This window comes from Vespula pensylvanica, chromosome 14 (assembly GCF_014466175.1).
Source record: "Vespula pensylvanica isolate Volc-1 chromosome 14, ASM1446617v1, whole genome shotgun sequence".
NCBI lineage: Eukaryota > Metazoa > Arthropoda > Insecta > Hymenoptera > Vespidae > Vespula > Vespula pensylvanica.
The window spans coordinates 1,330,867-1,356,691 of NC_057698.1; the positions used below are offsets into that span (position 1 = coordinate 1,330,867).

Here is a 25,825-nt window from a genome sequence, read left to right on the forward strand (position 1 = left end):
AGAGAGAGAGAGAGAGAGAGAGAGAGAGAGAGAGAGAGAGAGAGAGAGGAGGATCCTTCGTGTAGTATGTCTCCAACACCTCACTCAGATTTCTTTTCGCGAGGGTCGTCACACTTTTTTAAAATGCCGGTAGACGAAGATTCGTCAGAAATAAAGAAAGAGAAACCCCTAAAAGAGTACTGAATGTGCTGAGAGTGCTCCTCGGAGGGGAGAAAAGAATGAGTCGATTGTACCGATTCCCAATGACGTATCTTTCTCTTTCTTCAAAACGATTTCGCGGAAGCATTCGTATCAAAGGTTTCTTGGGTTTCTTTTTAAATTTGCGACAAGGTATTTTATTAATTTGTAAAATCGATCGTGTTTCTTCTCTTCGATTTCTTTTTTCTTCCATTTTTATCCGACGCTCTATAACCTAATTTTCTTTTCTTAAAAACAATAGCAACGATATAATTAATTCGAAACGTTGAGTATAAATGTTATATCATTAATTTGTGGTAAAGAATGTTTTCTTATAAATAGACCGATTTCAATTTATAAACGTAAACTTACAGAGAAAGATTTATTACATTTTGAATCAGGAAGTTACGTGATTCTACGGTGCATCGATAAATTGATCAAAAAAAAGAAGAAAAAAAAAAAGAGAGAAAGAATGGAAAAAAAAAGGAGTAAGAAAACGAACGTGACAATCGCTTTTATATTTAAAATTATTAACATTTCGAGAAATCGGATTAATATAATAATTTGTATGGCGTAATATGATTCGTTTCATCAAAACGATTGGATTTCAGAGGGAATGAAGTTTCGATTCTGTTTGTGGAAGCCACGCTGAGAAATAGAAAACAATTTACTATAATTAGACATTACAGTTTGTGGTTCTGAGAGTGGAGCAAGAGGAGGTGGAGAAATAGGAGGAGGAGGAGGAGGAGGAGGAGGAGGAGGGGGTGATGGTGGTGGTGGATGGTTAGGGAAGGGGAGGGGTGTGGATAGCCGTCTGGTATGTAAGACAGATCATCAGAGGCACGCGCGAGTTTTGCTCCAAAGGCTTCCGTTTGCTGGCCAACTGAGTTTGCCCAACTCCTCTCGCCCTTGCCCGTGAATTTCAACGCCAACGAAAATTGCGAAGCGTCGTCAGCCTGACGAATATCTGTAAACGATATTTTCCTTTCGTTCTTTTTCTATTTTAGAGTTTGAAACCAAGAATAATACGTAGGACTTTGTAAAACGAAATTTTCGTTTTAACAAGATCATTCTCATCCATGAAAATGAAACAATCGATTAGTATTGAAATATTTTTTATTCGAATAATTCAAGTTCGATTTAGAAAGGCTTACTTTTTAAATCCAGATGTCACGCATGAGAGAAATATTTTTTTATCGATGTAGTCACGTTTGTTAATACATCTGGAAATATAAGAATAGATATATCTTCGATAGATTAATCGATTGGGAAATGATTCTGAGCAATGAGTACATTTGTAAATAAAGAAAGAAAGAAAGAAAGAAATAAAGCGATAGTACATCCTACGACAATAAGGAACTGTTGTAAAGGATGCAATGAAAAAAAAAAAAAAAAGAAAAGAAAAGAAAAGAAAAAAGAAAGAAAGAAGTGAATTAAAAGGTGTGATCGATAAATGTCGTGTTATTGATAGTCGCCCACTAAAACGTCAATGGATTGAAACATAGTACACGTAGGTGATATCTATATACTTATACATTGTGTATATATATATATATATATATATATATATTTATACACACACGTACACACACACACACACATATATTTATATACACACGCTCACTCTCTTGTTCAATGATTAATTAAAAGGTGGACACTGACGCAAAAGTTACGTCGTTGAAACAGCAGAATGGATCGAAGAGCGTGGGGTCAGTGTACGAAGCTATTTCAACGACGTAGACTAGAGCTATACCTACTCTCCATTGGCTAAACTCTATTATTTATTTACGGCCGTGTGCTTCGTACTATCGCGGACGGGCTTTGACACGCTTGTAATACATTTTCTTGGCTTCTCGAAGTCTTATCTACGAACATCCTACGAACCTCCGTTCCATTTTAAATCTAAGCTCTTTCTTATTTTTTTCTTCTTCTTCCTCCTCCTCCTCCTCTTCTTCTTTTTCTTTATTCGTTTCTTTCTTTCGCTTTCCTTTTCTTTTTCTTTTTTATTTTTTTATCGAACTGGAAAATTGGCTTACAAAATACGCTCGCGCTAGTTTTTCATTGTCGCAGATAATAGTCCCTTTATTTTTATCGTTTTAATTAAGATTTTGCAAGAAGTTACTTTATGGATCTTAAGTTTATCAATCTTTTTTATCGGCGATCAACGCGTTTTATTATTTATGTTCGACTTAACAATTTCATTAAATTTGATATAATTAGTTCTTTCTTTCTTTTATGTTACGTATGAAATTTGATATTTGGCATCAGTAGCATGTTTTATTGGTACATTAAATTTCTACGTATTTAATTTGTATGTAATTCAAATTTTTTTTTAACTCGACAGGAAATTTAAAGGAAAGTTTAGTAACTCACTATTAATTTCTTTCCTTACGTAGCTCTTTCGATGGCGTAATTCCGATTTTTTTTTTTTTTCTTCTATAGAAAGGAGAAACGATGACTCTTTTAAATTAAATTAACCATCGCAAGTTCGATAGCCATAACGAATTTCCTTTAAGAGACCAAACGCAAATATTATGCGAAGTTTATTAGTCGTTATCTTGCGCTCACGATGTAGAGAAGCCGTCGTTGAGTTCAGGAAACTCACAAGGTTGATGTGGTTTGTATCTTGAAAAGGAAGAAGAGATAGAGAGAAAGAGAGAGAGAGAGAGAGAGAAAGAGAGAATGAACATTTCAAATTAACATTGAACGAAAGAATCATAGTTAAAAATTCAACAAAACACTTGTTTACATTGATTAAAAAAAAAAAAAAAAAAAAGAGAAAAAAAGAAAAGAAATAATTCAATCAATTCCAAATCAATAAAATATCCATTTCCAAAATTCCAACGAGACAATAACTATCCTGTTCCTTAAAAAAAGATACAGATTTGTTCTTTTCGTTCTCTCTCTCTTTTTTTTTTTTATTTCTGTCTTTCTTAAAATCACGAAAGGGAAATCGATAAGGTCAATGCGACGAGTAAAAGAAAAGGATGTTTCTTTTCGATGCACCGGATGCACGCGATCTCTTCGGAAAGATCCGCAAGTTTTGCGTGCAGTGAACACTTTGAAGAGAAAGAGAATAGGAGAAAGAAAGAGACAGAGATAGAGAAAGAAAAAGAGAGACAGAGAGGAAAAGAGAGAGAGAGAGAGAGAGAGAGAGAATTTGCCCTTTGAAAGGGCAATTGTGAGAGAAAGAGAAGAAGAGACGGCTAATTCGGTCGGTCCTTCGGCTCTAATCGTTCGAAAATCATGGTGCTGTACGATACAAGACGGACGGCCGGCTTTTCTGCGACGTTCGAGGTCAGGCAGGCTGTTCTTAATTCTAATTATGAGACTACACCACCATAATTCGTTCCTGAGTATCGCCAATTCGAAATTTAACGCGGGAATGAGAGCTATCCTCGAGCACGTGCTTCGATTTCTTTTTCTTTCTTTCTTTCTTTCTTTCTTTCTGTCTTTCTTTCTGTCTTTCTTTCTGTCTTCCTTTTTTTCTTTCTTTCTCTTCTTCTTTTCGAATTGTCAATACTCTCCAAATAAGCTTTTCTCTTCAATGAAATTATTATTTACTTATTTAAAGATATATATGTATGTAGTATATACATAAATGTTTAATATATTAACATTTTTATAAGTGAGTTAATTTTTAGATATCGATTTTTTTTTTTAATGATAATTAATAAATCGTTTTTTTTTTTCTTTTAATAGATAGTATTTCATTCATTGAAATTCATTCATAGAAACTCATTCATAAAAATTCATTCATAAAAATTCATTCAGAATTTCACGTAACCTCTCTCTCTCTCTTTCAAAAGGAAAACGAATGGAACATACAATAAATAGAATATATACTTCTAATGATTAAACAAAAAAAAAAAAAATAATTGCAGGCCATGAAACGGATTTTAAATAAAATTAGTTCAACTTATAGCATCATCGTTAACTCGAACTATTTTTATCATGCAATTGATTACAATCGGAAATCATCCGGTAGTCTATGGTCGTAGTAAATAAGATACAATGATTGAAGATACATACATATATAAATCTCTCTTTCTCACACACACACACAAAGACACATATCTATACAGAACAGACAAAGTACATCAGCGTGTATTTCATCGTTGGCAAATGTACTCTCAGGTGCGTTGATTGCAGAACTAAAAGAGTAAATGCGAGTCACCCTACCGTCATACTTGCCGTCATCTTGAGTTTAAAGTAAGGAGAAGGTGTTAATGAGCTTTTGCGATTAGATGCTAAAGAGAATGAGAAAGAGATAGAGATACAGAGAGAGAGAGAGAGAGAGAGAGAGAGAGAGAGAGAGAGAGACAGACAGACAGAAATAGAAGGGAAAAATAAACGAGAGAGTCGTTCGCGGTTCGCCACCAATTATGGCGCCGTTAAGTACGAACCAAGCGAAACTTTATAGTTATTTCCACGTATCTTGCGCCCTTTCTCTTTTAAAACCTTGCCGGGATTCAACGCAAACCTTTCGGAAGAATTCACTCTTTATTACACTTATTACGCGGAGCTCTCTTGCGAAGGACTCCGAACGACTCCGAACGATGTCGACGCTAAATCGAATATTTTATTAAATGTACGCCCCTTGTCGGATCGCGTTAAGAGTTCTTGAATTTTCTTCTATATATTCCTTTTTTTCGTTTTATAATAATAATTATTATTATTGTTATTATTATTTTTATTATTATTTTTATTATTATTTTTATTTTTGTTCCTGTTTGGTAAAGAGAAAGGGGAAAGAAGAACATCAAGGAGTATCTTGAAATATGAATATTTTTTTTATTAATTAACGCGCATAGAATTACGGAAGTACAGTAATATTCAAATATGTTAAACTACGTGATCTTAACGAACAACAAAAAATTGTATTGTTATTATTTTTATCTGCATGTGCTGCATCGATTGAATATATGATTACTTTGGATTTAATATGGTATCTCGTTTAAATTATTAACTTTATGATTTGATGTGAATTTAATGAAACACATGTCATTTTGTATGGGATATATATATATATATAAATCTTTTTTAATAAAATTAATTATTTCTAATTAATTTCCTCTTCGGCATATTACGATTAATAATATGGATTGAAATAAATACGAAAGTTGCTGCTCGTTAATCATCCCGTAGCTCGTTAAGAAATTCCTCGCTGATAAACAATAGATTTTATACATAAATCTTACTCATAATATTAAATCTGATAATTATAAATATGCTATTAATTAACCCGATGACTATGATTAGGTAGATTTCATAATTGATATTACGACGATATTAAATAACTTTATAAACGCGAAATCGCTTGTGCATTCCATGATCGGAAGAATTCGATGATTAGAGGAATCAAAAAAAAAAAAAAGAAAAGGAAGAAAAGACAAGAACAAAAACCAACACCAAAAATGATAAAAATAAAAAAGAGGAGAAAAAAGAAACATAGCAAGTAAAAAAGGAACGATATACAAATGATTCGGGTTTCGCTTTCGCGTAATAAAATCGTGCATCACTCTCCGTTTTATTTTCCCTTACCCTTTCGACTCTCTTCTGAATCAGCAGGTAGGCAGTCAGCAGAACCAGCGTGTGTTTGTGTATATACACAAGGTGTATCGAGACAGCACCGCGCCTCAGCAAGGAGTGAAAGTACTCGGAATTCTTGCGGCCAGTTTGACTTCGGTGTTTCTCTCTCTCTTTCTCTTTCTCTCTCTCTCTTTCTCTCTCTTTTTCTCTCTTGAAAGAGAACCTTACGCAACACGGCGCGTATGGTAACAGGTGTATTACTCGCATTAATAACATGTGTCCTAGAGATCACGCAGGTTCGTTCGATAATAAAAACCATATCGACAATCTGTTTGTACGTGAGTGGTAGTGTCTGTTTGTATGTGTGTGTGCATGTGTGTGTGAGAGAGAGAGAGAGAGAGAGAGAGAGAGAGAGAGAGAGAGAGTATCGATTTTATGACTCGAAGTCGAAGGTCTTCGTAATATCGAGAGCAAGTACCTCGGTGAAGGAGGCTGCCATTTTTGTATATGGCATTATAAGGGTGTGTGGTATGTGTGTGTACAATGTATACATATATATATATGTGTGTGTATGTATATACATTTATTCTCGATGACGTTCGTGAGCGTGAAAATCACGTATACCTTGCTAATGACTTTTACTTCGATATACTTTAATCGCTTCGTGCACTATTGTTTTCTTTTTTTTCTGTTTTGTTAATTACATACACGGAGAAAGTATCGTTTAAATATCGGATCGTAAATATTGAGAATCGTGTTGGGGTTATTTTTGTTATTAATGTCGGATTTAAAAAACGAGGAATTCGATGATTTGATATATATGTTTATATGTATATAATATTACGTAATAATATGTACAACATTGATATCATTTTAATCATAATTATATCAATATGGATTTATTAATTTAGTAATTGTAATGTAATTGATTATATTTTATCGGTTTAATGATTTCATGGTATCGATGTCGACGTACTTATTCAATAAATATGACATCAATATGAATAATAAAAATATTATTACATATATATGTATTTATGTATGTATACATAAATTTTTTATTGAAAATAATAAAATAGATACTTTAAATTAAATGGAAGTTAAAAGATGACGGGTAATGCAAAAGGCAATTCCGAGAAAAAAGTTTATCATCCATGGTTATCACAATTATACCATAAAAACGTTAAATCTGTATAAGCAATCATCGATTGTGTAAAATGATACGGTGAAAGGAATGTAGAATCGATTCATCGCTGAACTAACACATAAAATTCTTATAAGAAGCAAACGTTGGATTATTATTGGTCCATGACACATGTACATGTAACTATACATTTATACGTAGATGATTTGCCCTCGTAACGCATTCTATGATACGTTCTATCTCTCTCTTTATTTTTCTATTTTTTTTACACCACGTCTAACGTGCTATCAACTTGGCGTATAACTTACAATTAGCGCGATTAACATCGTTAATCGGCGTGGCCGATGTAAATTACGACCGTCTTTCATTGCGCACCGTTAATTTCCAATAATGTATTATCTACGTAGATTCTTACGTGTAAATATATACACGTGTGTCCGTGTGTGTGTGTGTGTGTAATTTTATCAGAAGAAATAAAAAGAAAGTTTTAAACGGTGGACCATTTACGATGGCCGATTAGAGAAGGTTGAAGCGTAACGAGAGATGCTTAGATTTATTTCATTGACGAGATAACAGTCAATTTTTTTTGTTTTTTTTTTTTTTTTATTGAAATAATTATTATCGTAAAGATTTAAAAAGAACGACGATAAAAACTTGATATTAAATAGATAAATGCCATTCTATATGATTTATATTAAAAAGGAAAGTTGCCATCTTGGAATATTGCCGTTTAGATTTTAGAATTTATATATGTTTATTTAGTAATTATCATATCAATATTAACGTTGTTATGTAATATCGGCAATATCAATAGTCATTGATATTAAAAGATAGAAAATATTGCATCGTTATAATTTTTGTAATATTCCTTCTTCATTTTAACAGATTATTTACTTTTTCCTAATATTTATTCTTCATTAAAAGAGGGATATAAAAAAAGAATTTGGACATAATTATCAGAGATAATTAAGAGAGCATTCATTCGATATTTCAACATAAAAACGGGAAAATGTAGTTCTTGAAAGTTACATGGAAGATTCTTTCGGATTTAACACTAAGATTAGATTAAGATTGTTTGCACCGTGTCTCTCTCTCTCTCTCTCTCTCTCTCTCTCTCTCTCTCTCTCTCTCTGTCTTTCTCTCTTCTTTATTAATATAGAGATATACATGCAAACAAGCATATCATATTCCTCGGTTGTCCGTTTAAAATCGTCTACAAATCCTTTCTCCTTCCTTGTTAAATCCCTGTTTAAGATGGTCTTAGACACGGTCACGATTTTATTTTTACCGTTCTCTAAGCGAATATAGTCGAGACGATCGTTTCTAAGCCGTCAAATATGAGAAAGAAAGATGGAAAAAAAATAGACAGAGACAGATGAACAGACAGAAAGAGAGAGAGAGAGAGAGAGAGAGAGAGAGAGAGAGAGAGAGAGAGAGAGAGAGAGAGAGAGAGAGAGAGAGAGAGAGAGAGAGTTACAGTGACGTTTCTGTCCAATAAGTTCATTGATTTACCATTAAAAAATAGGCTACTCTTTTTGAAAAACTTTGACATTCGTAAAACTATCCAAATGATATTTAAAAAAGAAAGGAAAAAAAAATAAAAATTTTTTTATTATCTATAAATTTGGTGTCGTACGACTTTCGATAAAAATCTCTCTCTTTCTCACTCTCTAATAAATTTCAAACTTCATCGTTGATTTTATATTGGGTCTTGAAAATAAAAAAAAAAAGAGAGAAAAAGAAAGAAGAAAATAAAGAAAAAAGAAATAAATAGGACGAAGAAATTCGCGTGAAAGTAAAGATATTTATCGGTTAGAAACTTAATTAGCCTTTGAAGATTTTAGATGGAACGAATAAAAATATTACGTTTTTATTGTTTTACGTGTGTAAACTTTGAATAAAATCTTTCCTTGATTATCGTTACGAACTCGTAAAGATCGTTACGACACGTCTATCTATTTCTAGCAAGTAATGACGTTATCTATGAACAAAATGATCATTATTAAGTACATACTTTACAAAGCAAATAATGCTTCGATCAAGGATAAAAAGACGCATAACACGCGTGACTTAGGAATATTTTTTCTCTTTTTTTTTTCTCTGTTTAATTTTTCTGTTTCTTCTTTATTAATTTTTTCTTTTCTTTTCTTTTTTTTTTTTTTTCATACAAATACAGCCAACATGTTGCGTAGAGAAACGTGCTAGTTAAATAGATTTTTCTTTTTTTTTCTCCCCCTTTTTTTTTCTTTTCCTGTTTTTTTTTTTTTTCTTTTTCATTAGAAAGGAAAGTGTCGAGTTTCTTATTTTTGTAAAGTTATGATTGAAACGCAGAGAATCGGTGTGCGTGCACGCGTGTATGCGTTTGTTGGAACAACACTGTCCCAAATACGAAACGATCTTTAAATTATCTTTCTCTAGTATCCTAGAAATTAGCATGTCAATGGCACATCGCTACCGTGAACGTACATACATGTCTGACACGCTCTTAATTACGGTTTCAACTATAATAAATTCGAAGTCTTTCGTGTCGGCGATTGAGACAGGTGAAAGCCTGCTGTGTAGTCTATCAAAAACGCAAATAGGGAAATCGAACGCGTGAGATGTAACATGCGTTTAAATAACGTTGAAATTTCATAAACGTACAACACGTGTTTCTTCATTCCCCCCCCCTTTTTTTTTTTCATTCATAACGATTGATATTTCATCGATATTTCGACGGTATTTCAGATTTCTTTTCTTTTTCGATTGAAACAATTGAATTGATTTCATTTATTTATATTTTTTTCTTCTTCCTTTTTTTTTTCTATAGAAAATAATTACGATAGAAAAATCTTACATATTTATATATAATAATTGTTAAAGTTTCACGTACAAACACCGTAAAATGGAAATTCCTATTCCAAGGAAATACATTGCAATTAAAAGTCTATATATTACGTTAGAATATGACTTAATTGTTGAAGCAGAAAACGAGTTCGAATAGTAATACGAATTCTTCGAGGAGAACAAGAAAAAGACAAAAAAAAAAAAAGGGAAAATGTTCGTTCCGATAGAACCACTCTAACGAGTTCGCAGCTATAAAAATTTCATCGGTCGAGGCAAAGAATAAAAAAGAGAGAGAGAGAGAGAGAGAGAGAAAAGGAAAAAAGAATTAGCGATTCACTTCACCTTTTCTTTCTTCTATGCGAACCGTAATATGCAACTGCAATTTGATGCACTAAATTGCAGTAAACCGAACGTACGCATCTTTCCCAGGCAAAAGAAACTATCCTAGTAGTTAGATACGCATGATTTAAATTCGATTTGAAGAAACGAATATGTTCGTTTTTCTCGTATCTGTAAAAGAATTTGTGTGTACACGTGCACACGTGTGTATGTATATGTATCTCTATCTCTCTCTCTCTCTCTCTCTCTCCCTTTCTCTCTTTCTCTGTGTGTATGTGTGTTGTGTGTATCCATCGACAAATCCACAGAAAGAGCTGCTCGGCTGAATCGAATAAGCGGAGTATGTATCGCGGCACGTGCGTTACGTGAAACCATGCAATATTCGACGATGGCATAAAAGTGCATACGCGAGCGTGCAGTTCCTACACACGCTGCACAGCAGCCTCCGTCAGGGACTTTCTCCAGCCTGGGGCATTTGTGCGCGCGCGATCACGCGCGCTAGTAAGTACTTACTTTGCCATAAGTTCGTGATCACATATGTGTATCTGTAAATTTCCTCGTTCGATTCTTTTCACGGAAACGTCAAAAAATACACGATAGTATTTACTTAATAAAAAAGAAGAAAGAAACAGATAGAGAGAGAGAGAGAGAGAGTATGAAAATTACAAACGAAATCGATTCTTTATCGTTAAATCGTTTAAATAATATAATAATAAATAAATGAAAATATAATGCTGATAATAAATGGTATATATAATATTAATAAATATATTTTGAAGTATTACGATGCGATAAGATGGGTACAATTTGTTGAACTATAATAAAAAAAAAAAAAAAAAAAAGAAAAAAAAGATAATACAAAAAGAAAGATAGAATAGAATATAAAGAAAAATGTTGCTGAAGGTTTATATAATCGTAATGGATAAATAGAGTAATAGAGAAAGTATAGTAAATAATGAGAAAGAAAATGTAGTGGAACTAAGTGGTCGATATATCATTATAATTAAATCCAACTACCTACATGATAATAGTAATTTAAAAAATATATATATATATATAATAAACATAGATAAACTTTTTTGACGTTGAGATCAACGTTAAAATCTTTCTTTTCTTTTCTTTTCTTTTTTTTTTTTTTTCAACAAAGCTCTCGTTAATATTCTCGCATAATAAATGAGAATCGATTAGAATTATTTACTCGTATCCCCATTAATAAGGTTGTCAACGTATGAATATTTACTAGTTAACGCGGTACATATTGTCCTTCTTACAAATTAATATTAATAACAATAACAACAACGATAATAATAATGAGCATAATCATCGTTGGAATTTTACTTGTAAAACACGTTCATGATGAAGAAAAGCTCGCTCGTTTCTCGTGAAGAGCACGCTCCAACGGAATTAGCATAAATCCAAAAGCAGAGCTCGTTACGTATGGCTTTTGGTTCGTGTCTCTCGCATGTGACAGGTGTTCCTTGGCTCTTCTTCCAATTGTATGTTCGAGTCTCTTCGAGATCATCGTCTTTTTCTTCTTCTTCTTCTTCTTCTTCTTCTTCTTCTTCTTCTTCTCGTACTTCATCTCCTTCTTTCGAGCTTAACACTTTGCATTCTTTTGTAACTATCGTCGTTCGTACATACATAAATACATAGCTATATATATATATGCATACGTGTATACACGTATACATATGTATATATACGTCCGTTCGCTATTCCGTTCATAGGAAGCCCAAACTTTTATAACTAAAATCTGACGCATTGAAAATATATGTGCGAGCGAGTTAGAATCTTGCTGATTTGCTTGCTTACTTGTTTGCTGGCTTGCTTGTTTGCTTGCTTGTTTGCTTACTTGCTAACTCTGGCCTTTAAAGTCCTCTTCGTAGAAAATGCATAATTGTACGCGAGAAACCACGTGGAAATATACTCGTTTGTAATGCAACCTGGAACTAAGAAGGTGTTACTTCCAAACGGTACCTACTATTTAAGAAAATGAATTTATTTTTTTTGAGAATTTTCTTTTCTTTTTTTTTTTAATCTTGTATTATTATTACCTTTTTCTTTTTTTTTTTTTTTTTTTTAATTATATCGATATTTATATCGTTGTTATCATTAAAATATATCACAAGTATTATTAATTTATGTTATATACTGAAATAAAAAAAAAGAAAAAAGAAATATAAATGCATTTGCGAATAAGATTTTGGAATACATAAGTAATATTAGCATAATGTTTTCAAGGTCTCGAACATTATCAATGTAAATTTCACACCTACATGACTTCCGTATTCATCATACGACAAAGTCGTACGATTAAATCGTTCGAGACAGGAAAAGGAAGTATCGCATGATATTGCATAAACTTCGTGCTGCAACGTTTTGAAATAAAAAACGAAAAAGAGAATCGATTCGGATATCCTCTTTCTCGCTTGAAAAAATTTTATCCTTTTCAATTTGATTCAATGATCTAATACAATGATTAGAAATTGAAAATACATAAATAAAAAATCGATCGATTTCGTTCCTAAATGAAATAAAACAATTTACGGATTTAGAATTTCACTTTACGGAATTAAGCATTTCGATTTATTATTTTCATGTATTTTTTATGTGTGTGTATATATATATATATGTGTGTGTGTGTATATAATAATTTTGTCATTATTTTCTTTCTTAAAGATTTTAATTTGCAGAATTATTATTATTATTTTAATTCAAGGATATAGTATGACGATTGAAGATTTTTATATTAATACTACGTATGCTTTACAAATAATTTTAATAATATTTTTCACGTAATTACTTAAGAATATTGTTCATACATTCATACATACGTATATATACACATATTAGTTTAATTATATCCTTTGTTAGTAAAGTGTAATGATTAAGATGTTAAGATTATGTGAAAGTTAAAGACAACAAAGCGAATACTCTCCTATCGTAACATCTTGATCAATGAGCCCATAATTAGAATTTCTCGAACACTATTTATCGTTTCTCTTTGGTTATTCGTTAAATAATGTGTCTCGAAAACGAGATCGACCTTTATCGTTCATCACTGAACGTCTAAGCAAGCTATTAACAATATACACACGTACACATATTCACGCACGTACATATATTCGATAAAAAAGAAACAATCAAGATACGAGATTGGAAATTCCTCTCTAATAATTATTATATATATATATATATAAAAAAAAATACAAGCAAAGAAAAAAAAAAGAAACGTAAAGAACAAGGGATGAAAGAAAGAAAAATAATTTTTCTTTTCTTCTTTTTTCTGTTTTATCTTACTCCGTATTAATTTCACTTTGTTGTTTTTAACTTTCACATAATCATAGCGCTTTTCTAACACGCTAGGCACGTATTTAGAAGAGATGGAGATCGTTAGACCGTCTGCCGAAGGAACGCGCAGAATTTCCCTTTCTCTTCGCGATAGTAACGCGACAACGTGCTTTCGATCTCGAGAGGTTGCTTCGAGTCGAAAGTCGCCCACTTCGATCCTCCTCCTCTTCCTTCTTCTTCTTCTTCTTCTTCTTTTTCTTCCTCTTCTTCTCCCTTCTTTTTCTTCTTCTTTTTCCTTTATTTATTTTCTCTTTTTTTTATCTTCCTTCTTCGATCGACAGATTTACGGAGAGACCAGAGAGTACCAAATCGATGACCTACATTCTTCCAAGACTTTCAGTGTCTCCATCGGACAATATATATGTATATGTGTGTATGTGTGTGTGTGTGTGTGTGTATATATATATATATGTATATGTATATCGATCGTGTAGAAAAGATCGAACGATCCAAAGGATTCAGATCTTTCTCACGGATCTTCGAATATGTACAAAAGGTAACCCGAACTCGTTTATTATATGATAGAAAGAGATGGTATATCGTGACGTATGAGAAAAAGTACTTCGAATCTTATTTGTAAATTTATATAAATGAATTTATAAATGATGATATATATATATATATATATATATGTATATATTTCATTGAATTTACATAATAACTTTTTAATTATTATAAAGTTTTTTTTTATGTTGGGTAGATATTTATAATTTACGTTACTTATTACGATTGAAAGTCATATATATATATATATAAAATTAGCTAAGTTTGTTTAGTATATATATATATATATATATATATATATATAATAAATAATTTTTAAATGACTCGAATTTAATATAGCCAGATCAGACAATACAAAAAAATTATATAAAGTGATATAACATTAAAATATTAGTATAGCTATAGGTATAAAAAAGAGAGAAAGAGAAAGAGAAATAAATACTAAAAGATCGATCATTGGTACAAGTTGTTGTAACTTGTACATCCGCTTCTTTTTTTTTCACACTCCTGTCATCATCGTCATCATCGTCGTCATCGTCATCATCGTCATCGTCATTGTCATCGTCATCGTCATCATCATCATCATCATCATCATCATCATCATCATCCTGCTCGTTGAGAAATTACCGGTACGAGATTTCGAGTCGTTGATTTCGCGCCTGCTACTCGTTCTCGATGTCGCGATCGCGATATATATTTCGAAGGTACCGACGAGAGTACAAGAGAAACTTAAACATATATATATATATATATATATATATATATATATATATACACATACATATATAGACATATAAATACACATATATATTTGTATATATACATATATGCGTATGTATGTACTTATGTATGTATGTATAGGTATATTTCGTTCTGGAAGGGCCGACAGGTGGTTTCCGTGCGAATTAACGAGTCTCGACGATTATCTTTCATACATACTTTTCGAGCCTAACAGCAACGAGCAGGAGACGTCTCTGAGACGTTTAATTGGCGGCTTGCTCCTGAACTCACTTGTGAAAGAGAAAGAGAGAGAGAGAGAGAGAGAGAGAGAGAGAGAGAGAGAGAGAGAGAGAGTTTGAATCTGTCGAAATATTTTCGAACAAAAAAGAATATTCGAAACCTTCGTCGAGAACAAAAAAATAAATGATCGATTGTTGTTGATGTTTACTATTTAAAGAATAACGTTTGTATTATCTTTTCTTCGTACGTTTTTTTTTTCTTTTTTGAATTTTTATAAGTAATACAACTAATTGTTTTTATACTCTCTCTCTCTCTCTCTCTTATTTATTTAATTTTATCTAATTATTTTTTATTGTTTAATATAGATAAGGAGTTTGTAATAATTACAACGTTTTATATCTTTTCTTTCTTTCTTTTTTTTCACTTTCTTCTTATATTTGTTATTATGTTCTCTTTCATTTTTTTCTCTCTTCCACCTCCTCTCGGTATTAAACTACCAAAGTAAATTTTTATTTATTTTAATAAGCGAATTATCATATAGAGAAGTATCTATTAATTCTCATATACTCGAATTCTCTCTGATATTCAGTATCTTTCTACTTGTCAGATAAAGAATATCATTTTTCACGATATATCCCTACAAGCGATCGATTTCGTAGAAGCATGTAAACGTGAAGTGGCACATATGACGATAACAGTCAGAAAAATAAAGAAAAATAATCGGAAAGAGGATTTTCTCGATCGGGTATTTTCTATTTTTATCTCGATAGAATCGTAACACTATGCAGCGTCCTAGGGTATATATAAAGAGATCGTTTCGTTCTTCCGTGTCGTTTGATATGGGAAATGAAAGAAAAAGGGAGGACGAGATATAGATATATACATATATGTACACACACATATATATATATACTCTTACACATATATATATATATATATACGTATGTATGTATGTATGTATGTATATATACGCAGAAGAAATTCTTGCTTTCTCAAGCACGGACACATTTATCTGGCTGCTGTGATCGGATGAACGAGTCCGATCGAGTCTCCAGTTTCATTTATATTGACTTTTGCTGCTCTCGGTTTTGTTACTTCGTTACCGAGAAGAGGGAGAAGAGGAGGATACACGTACGAGTTTTTGATAAAGTTAACCGGGGTAATTAGCGCTCCAACTATAATCGTAGGTGATCTAGTTTGCGTTAAGAACTTCTTCCTTGGTTTATCTCGTGGGACCAAGTAATCTTGTGGTTTAGCTAGCGAATTCCTCTTACTTATTTACTCGTATTCTTTGCTCATAGAGAGATGAAGAAGAAGAAGAAGTTAATCTTCTCGAGTACTAGAGAGATAATGAGAATGGAGAAAATGATTTCTGCGTTATATCTCTTTTTCTCTCTTGGAAGAAAATTAATTGACACTTTTTTTCTCTTCTTTTATTATTTTTCGATAAGTATAAAAGGAAAAAGAAACGTTATTTCATTTCATAGATCGTTGAAAAGAGAAAGAAAAGAATATAGAAACTAAATAGAAATTAGTATAAAATAATACAGTAAAATATGTAGATTTTGGATTTGGGTATTATTAGAAGTGAGTATAAAAGATGTGTTGTATTTGACGTATCATGGTATATAATAGATAGATATAACAATGCTTCGTTATTTGTATGTCTAAATAATTTATTAATTTATTTGAGAAGATAAATAATTAAATATAGTTAACGAAGCATAGAAGAGAGAAAGAGAGAGAAAGAGGAAGAGATAAAAGATCTTACAACTTTGGAAGACAATCGATCTTTTTTATAGTATCAGCAAATACTATTAGTCTAAAAATATATCTGCAATTGAAATGAACTTTTCTAAAAATGATCGTGATAAAAGGCTAGCGAGTTCTTTGACTTTATTGAATTTCCGTAAAAAGTAATTAAGATATAGAAAGTGATTACGAGATGCGGAGACGTTTAAAAGGAAAAGGAAACGAAAATTCTACGATATTGCATTTTCATTTTCAATGTGCGAACTATAATGTTAATTTTAATTAACGTTACATTTCATTCGAGTTTCAAGATGATTGCAATAAGATAAAGATATATACATATACATATATATATATATATATATATATATATATATATATATATATACGTATGAATATATATAGCAAGAAGCAGACAATTATCGTTTGAAATAAGTTCAAGAAGATAAACATCATTTTTCTCGAATCAATTCACGCACGAAGAAAGAAAGAAAGAGACGAGAAAGAGAGAGAGAGAGAGAAAGAGAGAGAGAGACAAACAGATAAAGAGATAGACAAGTTTCTTTAGAATAAATCGTCGATCTCAACTATCTAGTATCTCAAGATCAAGGATCGAGAAGATAGGGATCGATCGTAGAAAGAGAAAGAGAAAGAGTAAGAGAGAGAAAAGGAGAGAGTATTCCAACATGATAACGTTAGCTCTCTAACTCGTCCGGACATAAATCCTTTGCTTACTGACTCGTACGAATTAAGAAAATCACGGGCTCAATCCTCGCTCTTCTCTCAGGGATGTTCAAGGATAAATGTTGAAGTAGAACGAGGATGCAAGAGAAGAGTAAAGAAGATGATGATTCTCTTTCTCGAGCTTTTCTCTCTCTCTCTCTCTCTCTCTCTCTCTCTCTCTCTCTCTCTCTCTCTCTTTTTCTCTCTCTCTCGGTCGAGAGCTAATCGAGCGAGTCGAGAGACAAGCCTTGCGAGAAGGTAAAAGCGACAGAAATCGCTGGGCTCTGCCATGTGTTTTTCGAAAGAAAACAAAAAGAAACACACGCAACAACAACAAAAAAAGAATTAAAGGGAGATAGGAAAACGTGGAGGCGCAGGATTTTCTATCTCTCTTTCTCTTGGCCACACATATATATATATATATGTGCATGCGTGTGTGTGTGTGTGTACACCGTCGAAAGCATTGAAGCAGAGCACAGCATCACCAGGAACAGCGTCATCATCATCATCATCATCATCATCATTATCATCATCGTCGTCGTTGTCGTCGTCGTCGTTGTTGTTGTCGTCGTCGTGTCGTTCTACGATGGGACCCTGAGAAGTTGAATAACCTTGAGTAGAGAAAATAAATAAATAAGTAAATAAATAAATAAATAAATAAATAAATAAATAAATATCGCGTGATGTCCTTCGTACTTCGCTAATGTAAGAGAAGTTAATTGCTCTATACGTCGGTCGATGCCATTCGAAAATAATATTCTCGCAACTGAGATCGTTATAATGCCACTGTTACGCGCGATGTTTTGTCGAGCGCGACCTCGTGGAACGTTATTAACCATCTTCTCTCTTCTCTCTGCCATCAGAAGAGTGTTTATGCGTATGTATGCATCTACGTATGCATCTAACGTGTGTAGGTATCAACATCTTATATATTATACATCTCTCTCTCTCTCTCTCTCTCTCTCTTATTTTATAAGTCACGCGTTCTATGTATGTGTGTTTATGTGTGTGTGTGTGTGTATATATATATATATATGTATATGTATGTATTACAGACAATTTATAGTTACACGAAACGTCGACGATATTTTATGCTTTAACGGCCGTTATTTTTAGTTCCTAGTATGCTTTAACCCCCCTCCCCCTCTGACCCCCCCGCCCGTCCGCCACTACTCTTCTTAGGACGTTCCGATCGGTCCATCCTTGTGTATTTTACACGATCGTCAGTGTCACGATCGTCAATGTTGTTGTCCTTCGATATTCTCGTAAATAATTTTTTTCATCGACCATCGAAATTCGATTCTGATTATTGGAATCATTTCGAATCGCTTTTTTCTTCCTTGTTTTCTTTTTCTTAGGTTTATATTTTTATTAATTATTATTTAGCGTATTCAGGATCGTCGAGATATATCTTTGTGGTCTCATCGCTGAGAATCTTCGCTGTTTTTTATTTTCTTTTCTTTTCCTTTCTCTTTTCATTTTTTTTTTAAGAGAGAGAGAGAGAGAGAGAGAGAGAGAGGGAGAGAAAGAGAAAAATTCTTCGAAGAGCCAAATAATTGTTCAGATCGAGAGGATAAAAATTCGATTTTGGTTCGTTAAGAATTCCCCAAATCGTTTTCGTTTTTCGTGCCGTACATAGTTAACGTCGAGCATATCTTCGATCTTATGAATTTTCATTGGAAATATTCGCACAATCGACCATTGTTTTGATAGACAATAGGCCCCGAAAGAGTTCCGAAGGATTCTTTTATTTTTCGTTTCGTTCGTTCGCTGATATGGTATTTTGATTTGTTTTGTTTTATTACTTTGCAGGAAGAGCGATGTTCAAACGATTATCGAAATCGAGGCGTCACAGTGCCGATGACGTCGGTCTTGCTTTACCGAGAAGTCCGAATTTGGAGGAATCAGAGACTCAACAAAGTATCAGTCCGATTCCAGTTTCTCGGGACAATTCTCAAGGATTGAGTCCTGCGGCGTTACTTAGGATCTCCAGGACGAAATACAGCCGAAGAAGTTGCGGCGATGCTACAGCGATGCAAGCGTTACTTTCTTCGAAGCAGGACGAGGAACATGAGGTCGTTGAGGTTGACTACCGGAGTGACTATCAGACCGACTATCAGATGGTCACAGCTGTGCCGGCGTTCATCGTCGAGCATGAGCCCGAAAAACAACGAGGTAGGTAGACATTTTCTTTTCTTTCCTCATTTTTATTATATTGTTTTTCTTTCGCATAATTTTTGTAGAATAATAATTACGTAAGGTACGATTTAATTTTCAATTAAAATGGTTTAAATCGATTCGATTAGAACGATATATATTAGTCAGAATCTTTGGATCAAATTGAAGTATCTTATGTAAGTGAAATTATTGGATTAAATTCTATTGATATATTTGTTATTATTGTTATTGATCAAAATATATTGTTATTTACACGATTTTGTGGTAACTTGTTATTTTGTTCATTTCTATCGAGCTATGTCGTGTTAATTCACAAAGACGATATTTCGATTAGCATTTCTAATCTTATATCGATGTTGGATCGATATTCGTGGTATTTATTTTATTTCTCTTATCACTTTTCCTCGAGTTTTTTATTCGATGACGCTAGGATATTATCGGAAATAATATGATGATTGGTGAAAGTCGAAGGGAAACGTTTTGTCTCCGTGTGATTTTAGATGAAGATAATAATAATTGAAGAGTGTGTTGAGAGACGCGACCCTCGGTATACGTGGCTAACCACGCGTTTCTTTCCACCTCGCAATACTAAATGTTCATGAACTGTTTGAAAGAGGGAGAGCGGAACGAGAGGCATGCAAAAATTTCTTACGAAATTATCGTCTTGAAGAAGGAAAGAAAGAAGCCGAGTAAATTTGTTCTAAAAAACGAGACTCGTCGATCTAACACAAATGTAGAAAAAAATTAAAATTGAAATTAAAAAAAAAAAAAAAGAAAAAAAAAAAAAGAACCAAACGAGCGAACGTACCTTATTCGAAACAATTTTATTTAGTTTTATGTTGACGATTGTTTCAAATGAATTTCACTCACTTTTTTTTCACGAGTGTATAAAAATAAAAAAAAATAAAAATAAAAAAAAATATTAGAATAAGAAAAATATATGTCTCTGTAGATTCTTCTTCTTTCTTTTCTTTTTTCTTCCTTTTTTTTTTCGTACTATTCACTCGTGGTTTTCCATCGTCGCTCTTAATCTCGTGTTATAGTGATCGAAGAAGCGGAACCAGTGGTCGTAGATAGGAATGCGGTGCACATAGGCGTCTTGTATAGCGATGCAACGGTTGCGCAATTTGTGAATTATCATGGCGTAACCGCACGATGGAAGGTGGAACGTTCAAGGTTCGTCGAGTTGTAACTCGTACGTTCGAACTTATATGGTGTGTATGTATGCGTATATATGTACAACTATGAATGATGAATCGAATTTATTACGTACTTAAATTGTTAGAAGGAAAAGAAAAGAAAAGGAAAGAAAAGAGAAGAAAAGAAATAAATAAATATACGTAAAAGTCTCGTAAGTAGAAATAAAAAAGAGAAACTTGAAATTTGCATTTATATTAAACGGAGTATGGGTACGTATTCGAATCCCATAGACTCAAATAATATATCTTAGCTGATAATAAATAATATTGGCATAAAATAAATAATATTTATATGCGAATGAATAATAATGAAATAAATTAATTAATTAATTAATGAAATCGAATCGAGTCGAATCGAATTAGTTGCGATAAAATAAAAAAAAAAGAAAAAGAAAGAAAAGAAATGAAATAAAATAAAATAAAACAAAATAAAATAAAACGAGTGGTATAACGTTCAAATAGATTGAGTCGATACTGACGTATATATTCTCGATAAAATAAGAAGATAAATAATAATATAAAAAAAATAATAAATATCAACTGAGCAAATGATGTTACGTACGATACATAAAAAAAAAATATATATATATATATATATATGTACATACATGCACATACGAACGTATAATACATACACTTATAGATATAGGAAACAAGAAATGAATTGAATACACGAATAAGGTGAGACGAATAAGACAGAGAAGAAGAGATACGTTTTAGATGTCGTAGAGAGCACCTGCACAGGCTGCTTCGAGTTTTTCTTTTCTTCCTTCTTTCAGTTTTCTTTTCCCTTCGAAAGGGCAACCTTATTAAAGGCTTTAGAAAACCGGCATGGAACGACCTCGGAACCTACCACGGCCGTTAATTAATTCTTTTGGGAGATATTCGAAAGACGCACTCTGCGACCGGTCCTCAATTAGTCACACGATTATGTCGTCACGATGTGTCCTCCTGTCGCATCATCAGAAAAGTGTCACACCTCGTTAGACTCGTTCTTCTCTCGCATAGTTTCTCTTTCTAATCGCGTGCTATTCTCATCCGTAGTGTTCGTACGTGACTTCGTGTATCCTTACCGATGGCACACAATCTCATTCGACTTTTCATACGCAACTCTTTCAAGAAAATATTATATCTATAGTATCTACATATGCATCATTATGCATCGACGTAACATATATATATATATATATATATATATATATATATATATATATATATATATATGTTGTAAGAATCCAGTTGATTACGAAAAAGAAAAGAAAATGTTATTTAAGACGAATTTAAGAGTCCTTTAAATTATATTCTCGTCATTTCAGAGACTAAAATAATAATGTATAATAAAATAAAATGTAATAAATACAAAAGGTTCCTTCGGTTTGTTCGAATAATTAATGATCGTTAAGATACAAAGAAAGAAAAAGATAATTTTATTCATACTGGCAATCAACAAAATTTCTAATCGTAAAATCGTTGAAAACGATTTCAATAGAAATTTCCAGTTGAAATCATTCGTATGTGACTTTCCTGTATAGCTTTTACCGTTAAAGAAATGGGTCAGCGCGCATCGATAATTGACGTTTAATACTTTCCAATGAAATTCGAAGTAGTTAATTATCTGAAACAGCTTCCTCGTTAGTAGGTAATATGGCTGATTACGTTGGATGGAGAAGGATCTTATTGCTTGGAAGAAGCGTCAAGTTAGAATCATCTTAGAGTAGGAAATTTCTTTCTTCCATCACCATCTTCTTTTTTTCTTCATTTTTCTTCTTTTCGTCGTATTTTTTATTTATCTACTTTTTTGCTTCTTTTTTTTTTTTTAATTTTTTAACTAATGAAATCTGCCTCGTCGAGGCTTATCTAAGTTAATTAACTAACGAAGGGGATCATTATCGTCGAAGGAAAAACGCGACTTGTCTGGTTATCGAGTGGTTATTCTCGTTTTTACTCGCCATTGATGATAAGTAGTATAGATTTAATATGATGCGACGTATGATTAACAAAAAAGATCGTTATCGCGTATATTCTCCACTATTCTCGATTTGAACAGTGATCGACGATAACGGACTCGTAAAGAGTACAGTTAACAGCCACGGTTCTCTTCTGTCTTTATTTCTCTCTCTCTCTCTCTCTCTCTCTCTCTCTCTCTCTCTCTCTCTCTCTCTCTCGAGTTTACGGTTACACATATATGTATGTATGTACCCCTATGGTTTTCGAGAGAGTAGTGAAAAGTTCGTCGTTTACAAAATCGGTAAATCGTTAATGCACTGCACGTTCGACGAACCGAACTTGCTCGACCGGGACACCAGAAGCAACACGCAGCTGTACGTTGAAAAAGGGACAGAAAAGACGAAATCGATTTTTACACTTAAATACCTTGCATTCCTTTACGAACTCCAACTGTTCGAGTTCGCGAACTGACGATTATTTCGAATAACGATCGTTAATTCTTTTAAAAGGAAAAGGAGAAGGAGACACGGAGCTCTCGAAAAGGGTGGATCATCTTGAGATCTGGATCACATTTTCTTGGAAATTTTTCTTACGTTCGATGTTACTCCTTTCTTGTTCTTTCTTTTTCTTTCTTTCCCTTCTTTTTTTTTTTTTTTGTTTTGTTTTCACGATCGTTATTTCAGGATCAACATTATTTTTCAGTTTCTTTCTTAACATTTTCCTGCATCCTTATTTCTTATTAATAGAAAAAAAAAAAAAATGTGGATTAAAAAAATTCATATGAAATTGAAACGTAACATATTAATTACAATGTATAATAAATAAAAATATAATGTACTATATTACGTGGTAATATTTTAATTTCTATCGTGATATATAAATGATTTTTTTTAACATGTTTTTTCTAAATTTATTTTATTGTGACAGTTTGTTTGTTGATAGAAGGGTGTAGAAAAAAAAAAAAGAAGAACAATTTCTCGCGAATCATTACATACAACGTATACCAGATTTTTTTTTTCTTCTTTTCTTTCGGAATAAGACCAGTTAGCGAATCTAAATACTTTAGAACATTATGCTCCGATGAGTTCCTTGTTCTATGTCACGTCAGAATCGTCAGTTTCGACTTTTTCTTGACACGATACACATAGGTCAAATATTCTTTGAGATTTTCTTTGTCTTTTAATGCTATTTTTAAGAAGAACTGATCAACACTGGTTCGAGTAGTCGCTAATCTCGAAATATCGCATCCTTTCACTAATCAACCGTCTGCTTGTTTCTCGACCGGTGTCTCGTTAGGAACAAGAAACTTATACACTTCAACGCATATACGTATATATATGTACGCGTGTACGTGTTTCCTTTCCTCGTGAATTCTTTAAAAGTTTTTCGAAAAAACGAAAGTGATAGTCTCCGTGTAAGAATTCGAAAGCTTTTAGATTCTAATTTCAGTTGATTATTGCATTACAAACTAAACGTACGTATGCAAGTACAGTAGTTCTTTTCTCGATTGCTATCAGCGTCTTTCATGCTATCCGCATCTCTAACCGCATTGCCGTTACTTTTTTACGGAAAGGTATATAACAATAGTACTGGTAGAAAGTAGTCGACATGACTCGACTTCGTCTCGAACGTGAACAAATTTTTACGCGTACAATTTTATTATATTATTATTACTACTATTACTATTACTATTAATAATAATAATAGTAGTAGAATTAGAATAATCGAAAGACACAGTATAGTGAAAAATAAAAAATTAAGAGTACGCGTTAATTCGTTAAATAAAATTGTATTTGTCAAGAATGATTTTGTTTTGGAAATAAAATCAATGAAAATTGTTTACAGGCTTAACAAAATGCTTGGCATAATGCTTGGCTTTTTACACTGACAGGATTCGATTCAGAAACAAGCACAGTTGCGACACGGTCACGGACACTTCCTTCTGGAATTACATTGCGGATTATAACGCGTTGCTTCCTCTCTCAGCTTGTTCTCGTCGAAAACAGTTCCTTTCGAGCATCGAGCCAAGTCGTTACTATTCTATACGTTCTTTTCACCTCTGTGGACCAGAAAAAGAAAAGGAATAAAAAATAGTGAGATAAACGATTCAAGAATGGTGGAATAAAAATTTGTATTGTTTGAAAGCAGGTATAATTTCGAAATAATATTTTTTAATCAATCGTTAATTACATCAGCAATTAATTAATCGTATAGATCGGTAACACGTTCAAAAAAAAAAAAAAAAAAGAAAAGAATCTTTATACATTTGGAAACGGATCAAATTTAATACAACAAAAAGACACGAAGTGAAACAGTGCAAATTCATCGATAGAAACATTCTGATAAGAACAAAATAATCTCAGAAAGTACCTCAGTCCTTTACCTTACATAACCGATAACATTAAACCTGTGATATCGCTATAGATCTCAATTATTATGATTCCAACAAATGCCATTATTTAAAATAATAAATAATCCAAACAAATCGAAAAGTTAATGTAGAAAAAGATTAAAAAGTCTATTATATATCTATTACGATAGGTCAAATCGAATATAGAGAAATAAATTGGCACAGATCGAAAGATAGAGTTTTCGAGTGCAATATGGGTTCGGGCGTTTACCACATGCATACATGAATACATATATGTATGTATGAATGTATGTACGTACATATATATGTATGTATGTACGTACGTCTGGCCGTTAACGAGGCTATAACGCGTTCGACCCAGCAGACCGTTTCTCTTCGTGTACCGCGGCGTGCGTTATCGCAAAACACGTGTACCCGATACCTGAGCAGCCTGACAATCGTCTTGGTTGTTCGTAGAGGATCGAATGGCTCGATGGCACGGCCCCGTTAACCGGGGTGACACCTCGAAAAAGTAGTCGCAAAATACGCGGAACCAGCAGCCGTGCTTTCGACGATGGACTTGGCTCGATTCTCGCTCGACTTCTCTCTCTCTCTCTCTCTCTCTCTCTCTCTCTGTATATATATATATATATATATATATATATATATATCTTTTTCTTCTTCTTTAACATTTCCTGGGGGCGACCATATGTCGAGCTCGAATGCGGATGCCGGGTGGTTTTTCGTCCTCTGAGGTGGCCCGTTGCTGTCCCGGTATCCATCGACCTCTCCACCTCCTCCCACTCCCTCTTTTATTCCTCTTTACCCTCTCTCTTTCTCTCT

General features: G+C 32.9%; 1 protein-coding gene across 1 annotated transcript in view; it reads left to right on the forward strand.

Annotated features, from left to right (window-relative positions):
• Positions 1 to 25,825, forward strand: part of LOC122634372 (dentin sialophosphoprotein-like) — a 64,536-nt gene that overhangs the window by 33,411 nt on the left and 5,300 nt on the right. Inside the window, exon 2 of the mRNA XM_043823251.1 lies at positions 19,121 to 19,483. Within this exon, the coding sequence (XP_043679186.1) occupies positions 19,129 to 19,483 (355 nt within the window). The 5' untranslated portion in view covers positions 19,121 to 19,128. The remainder of the gene's footprint in view (positions 1 to 19,120; positions 19,484 to 25,825) is intronic.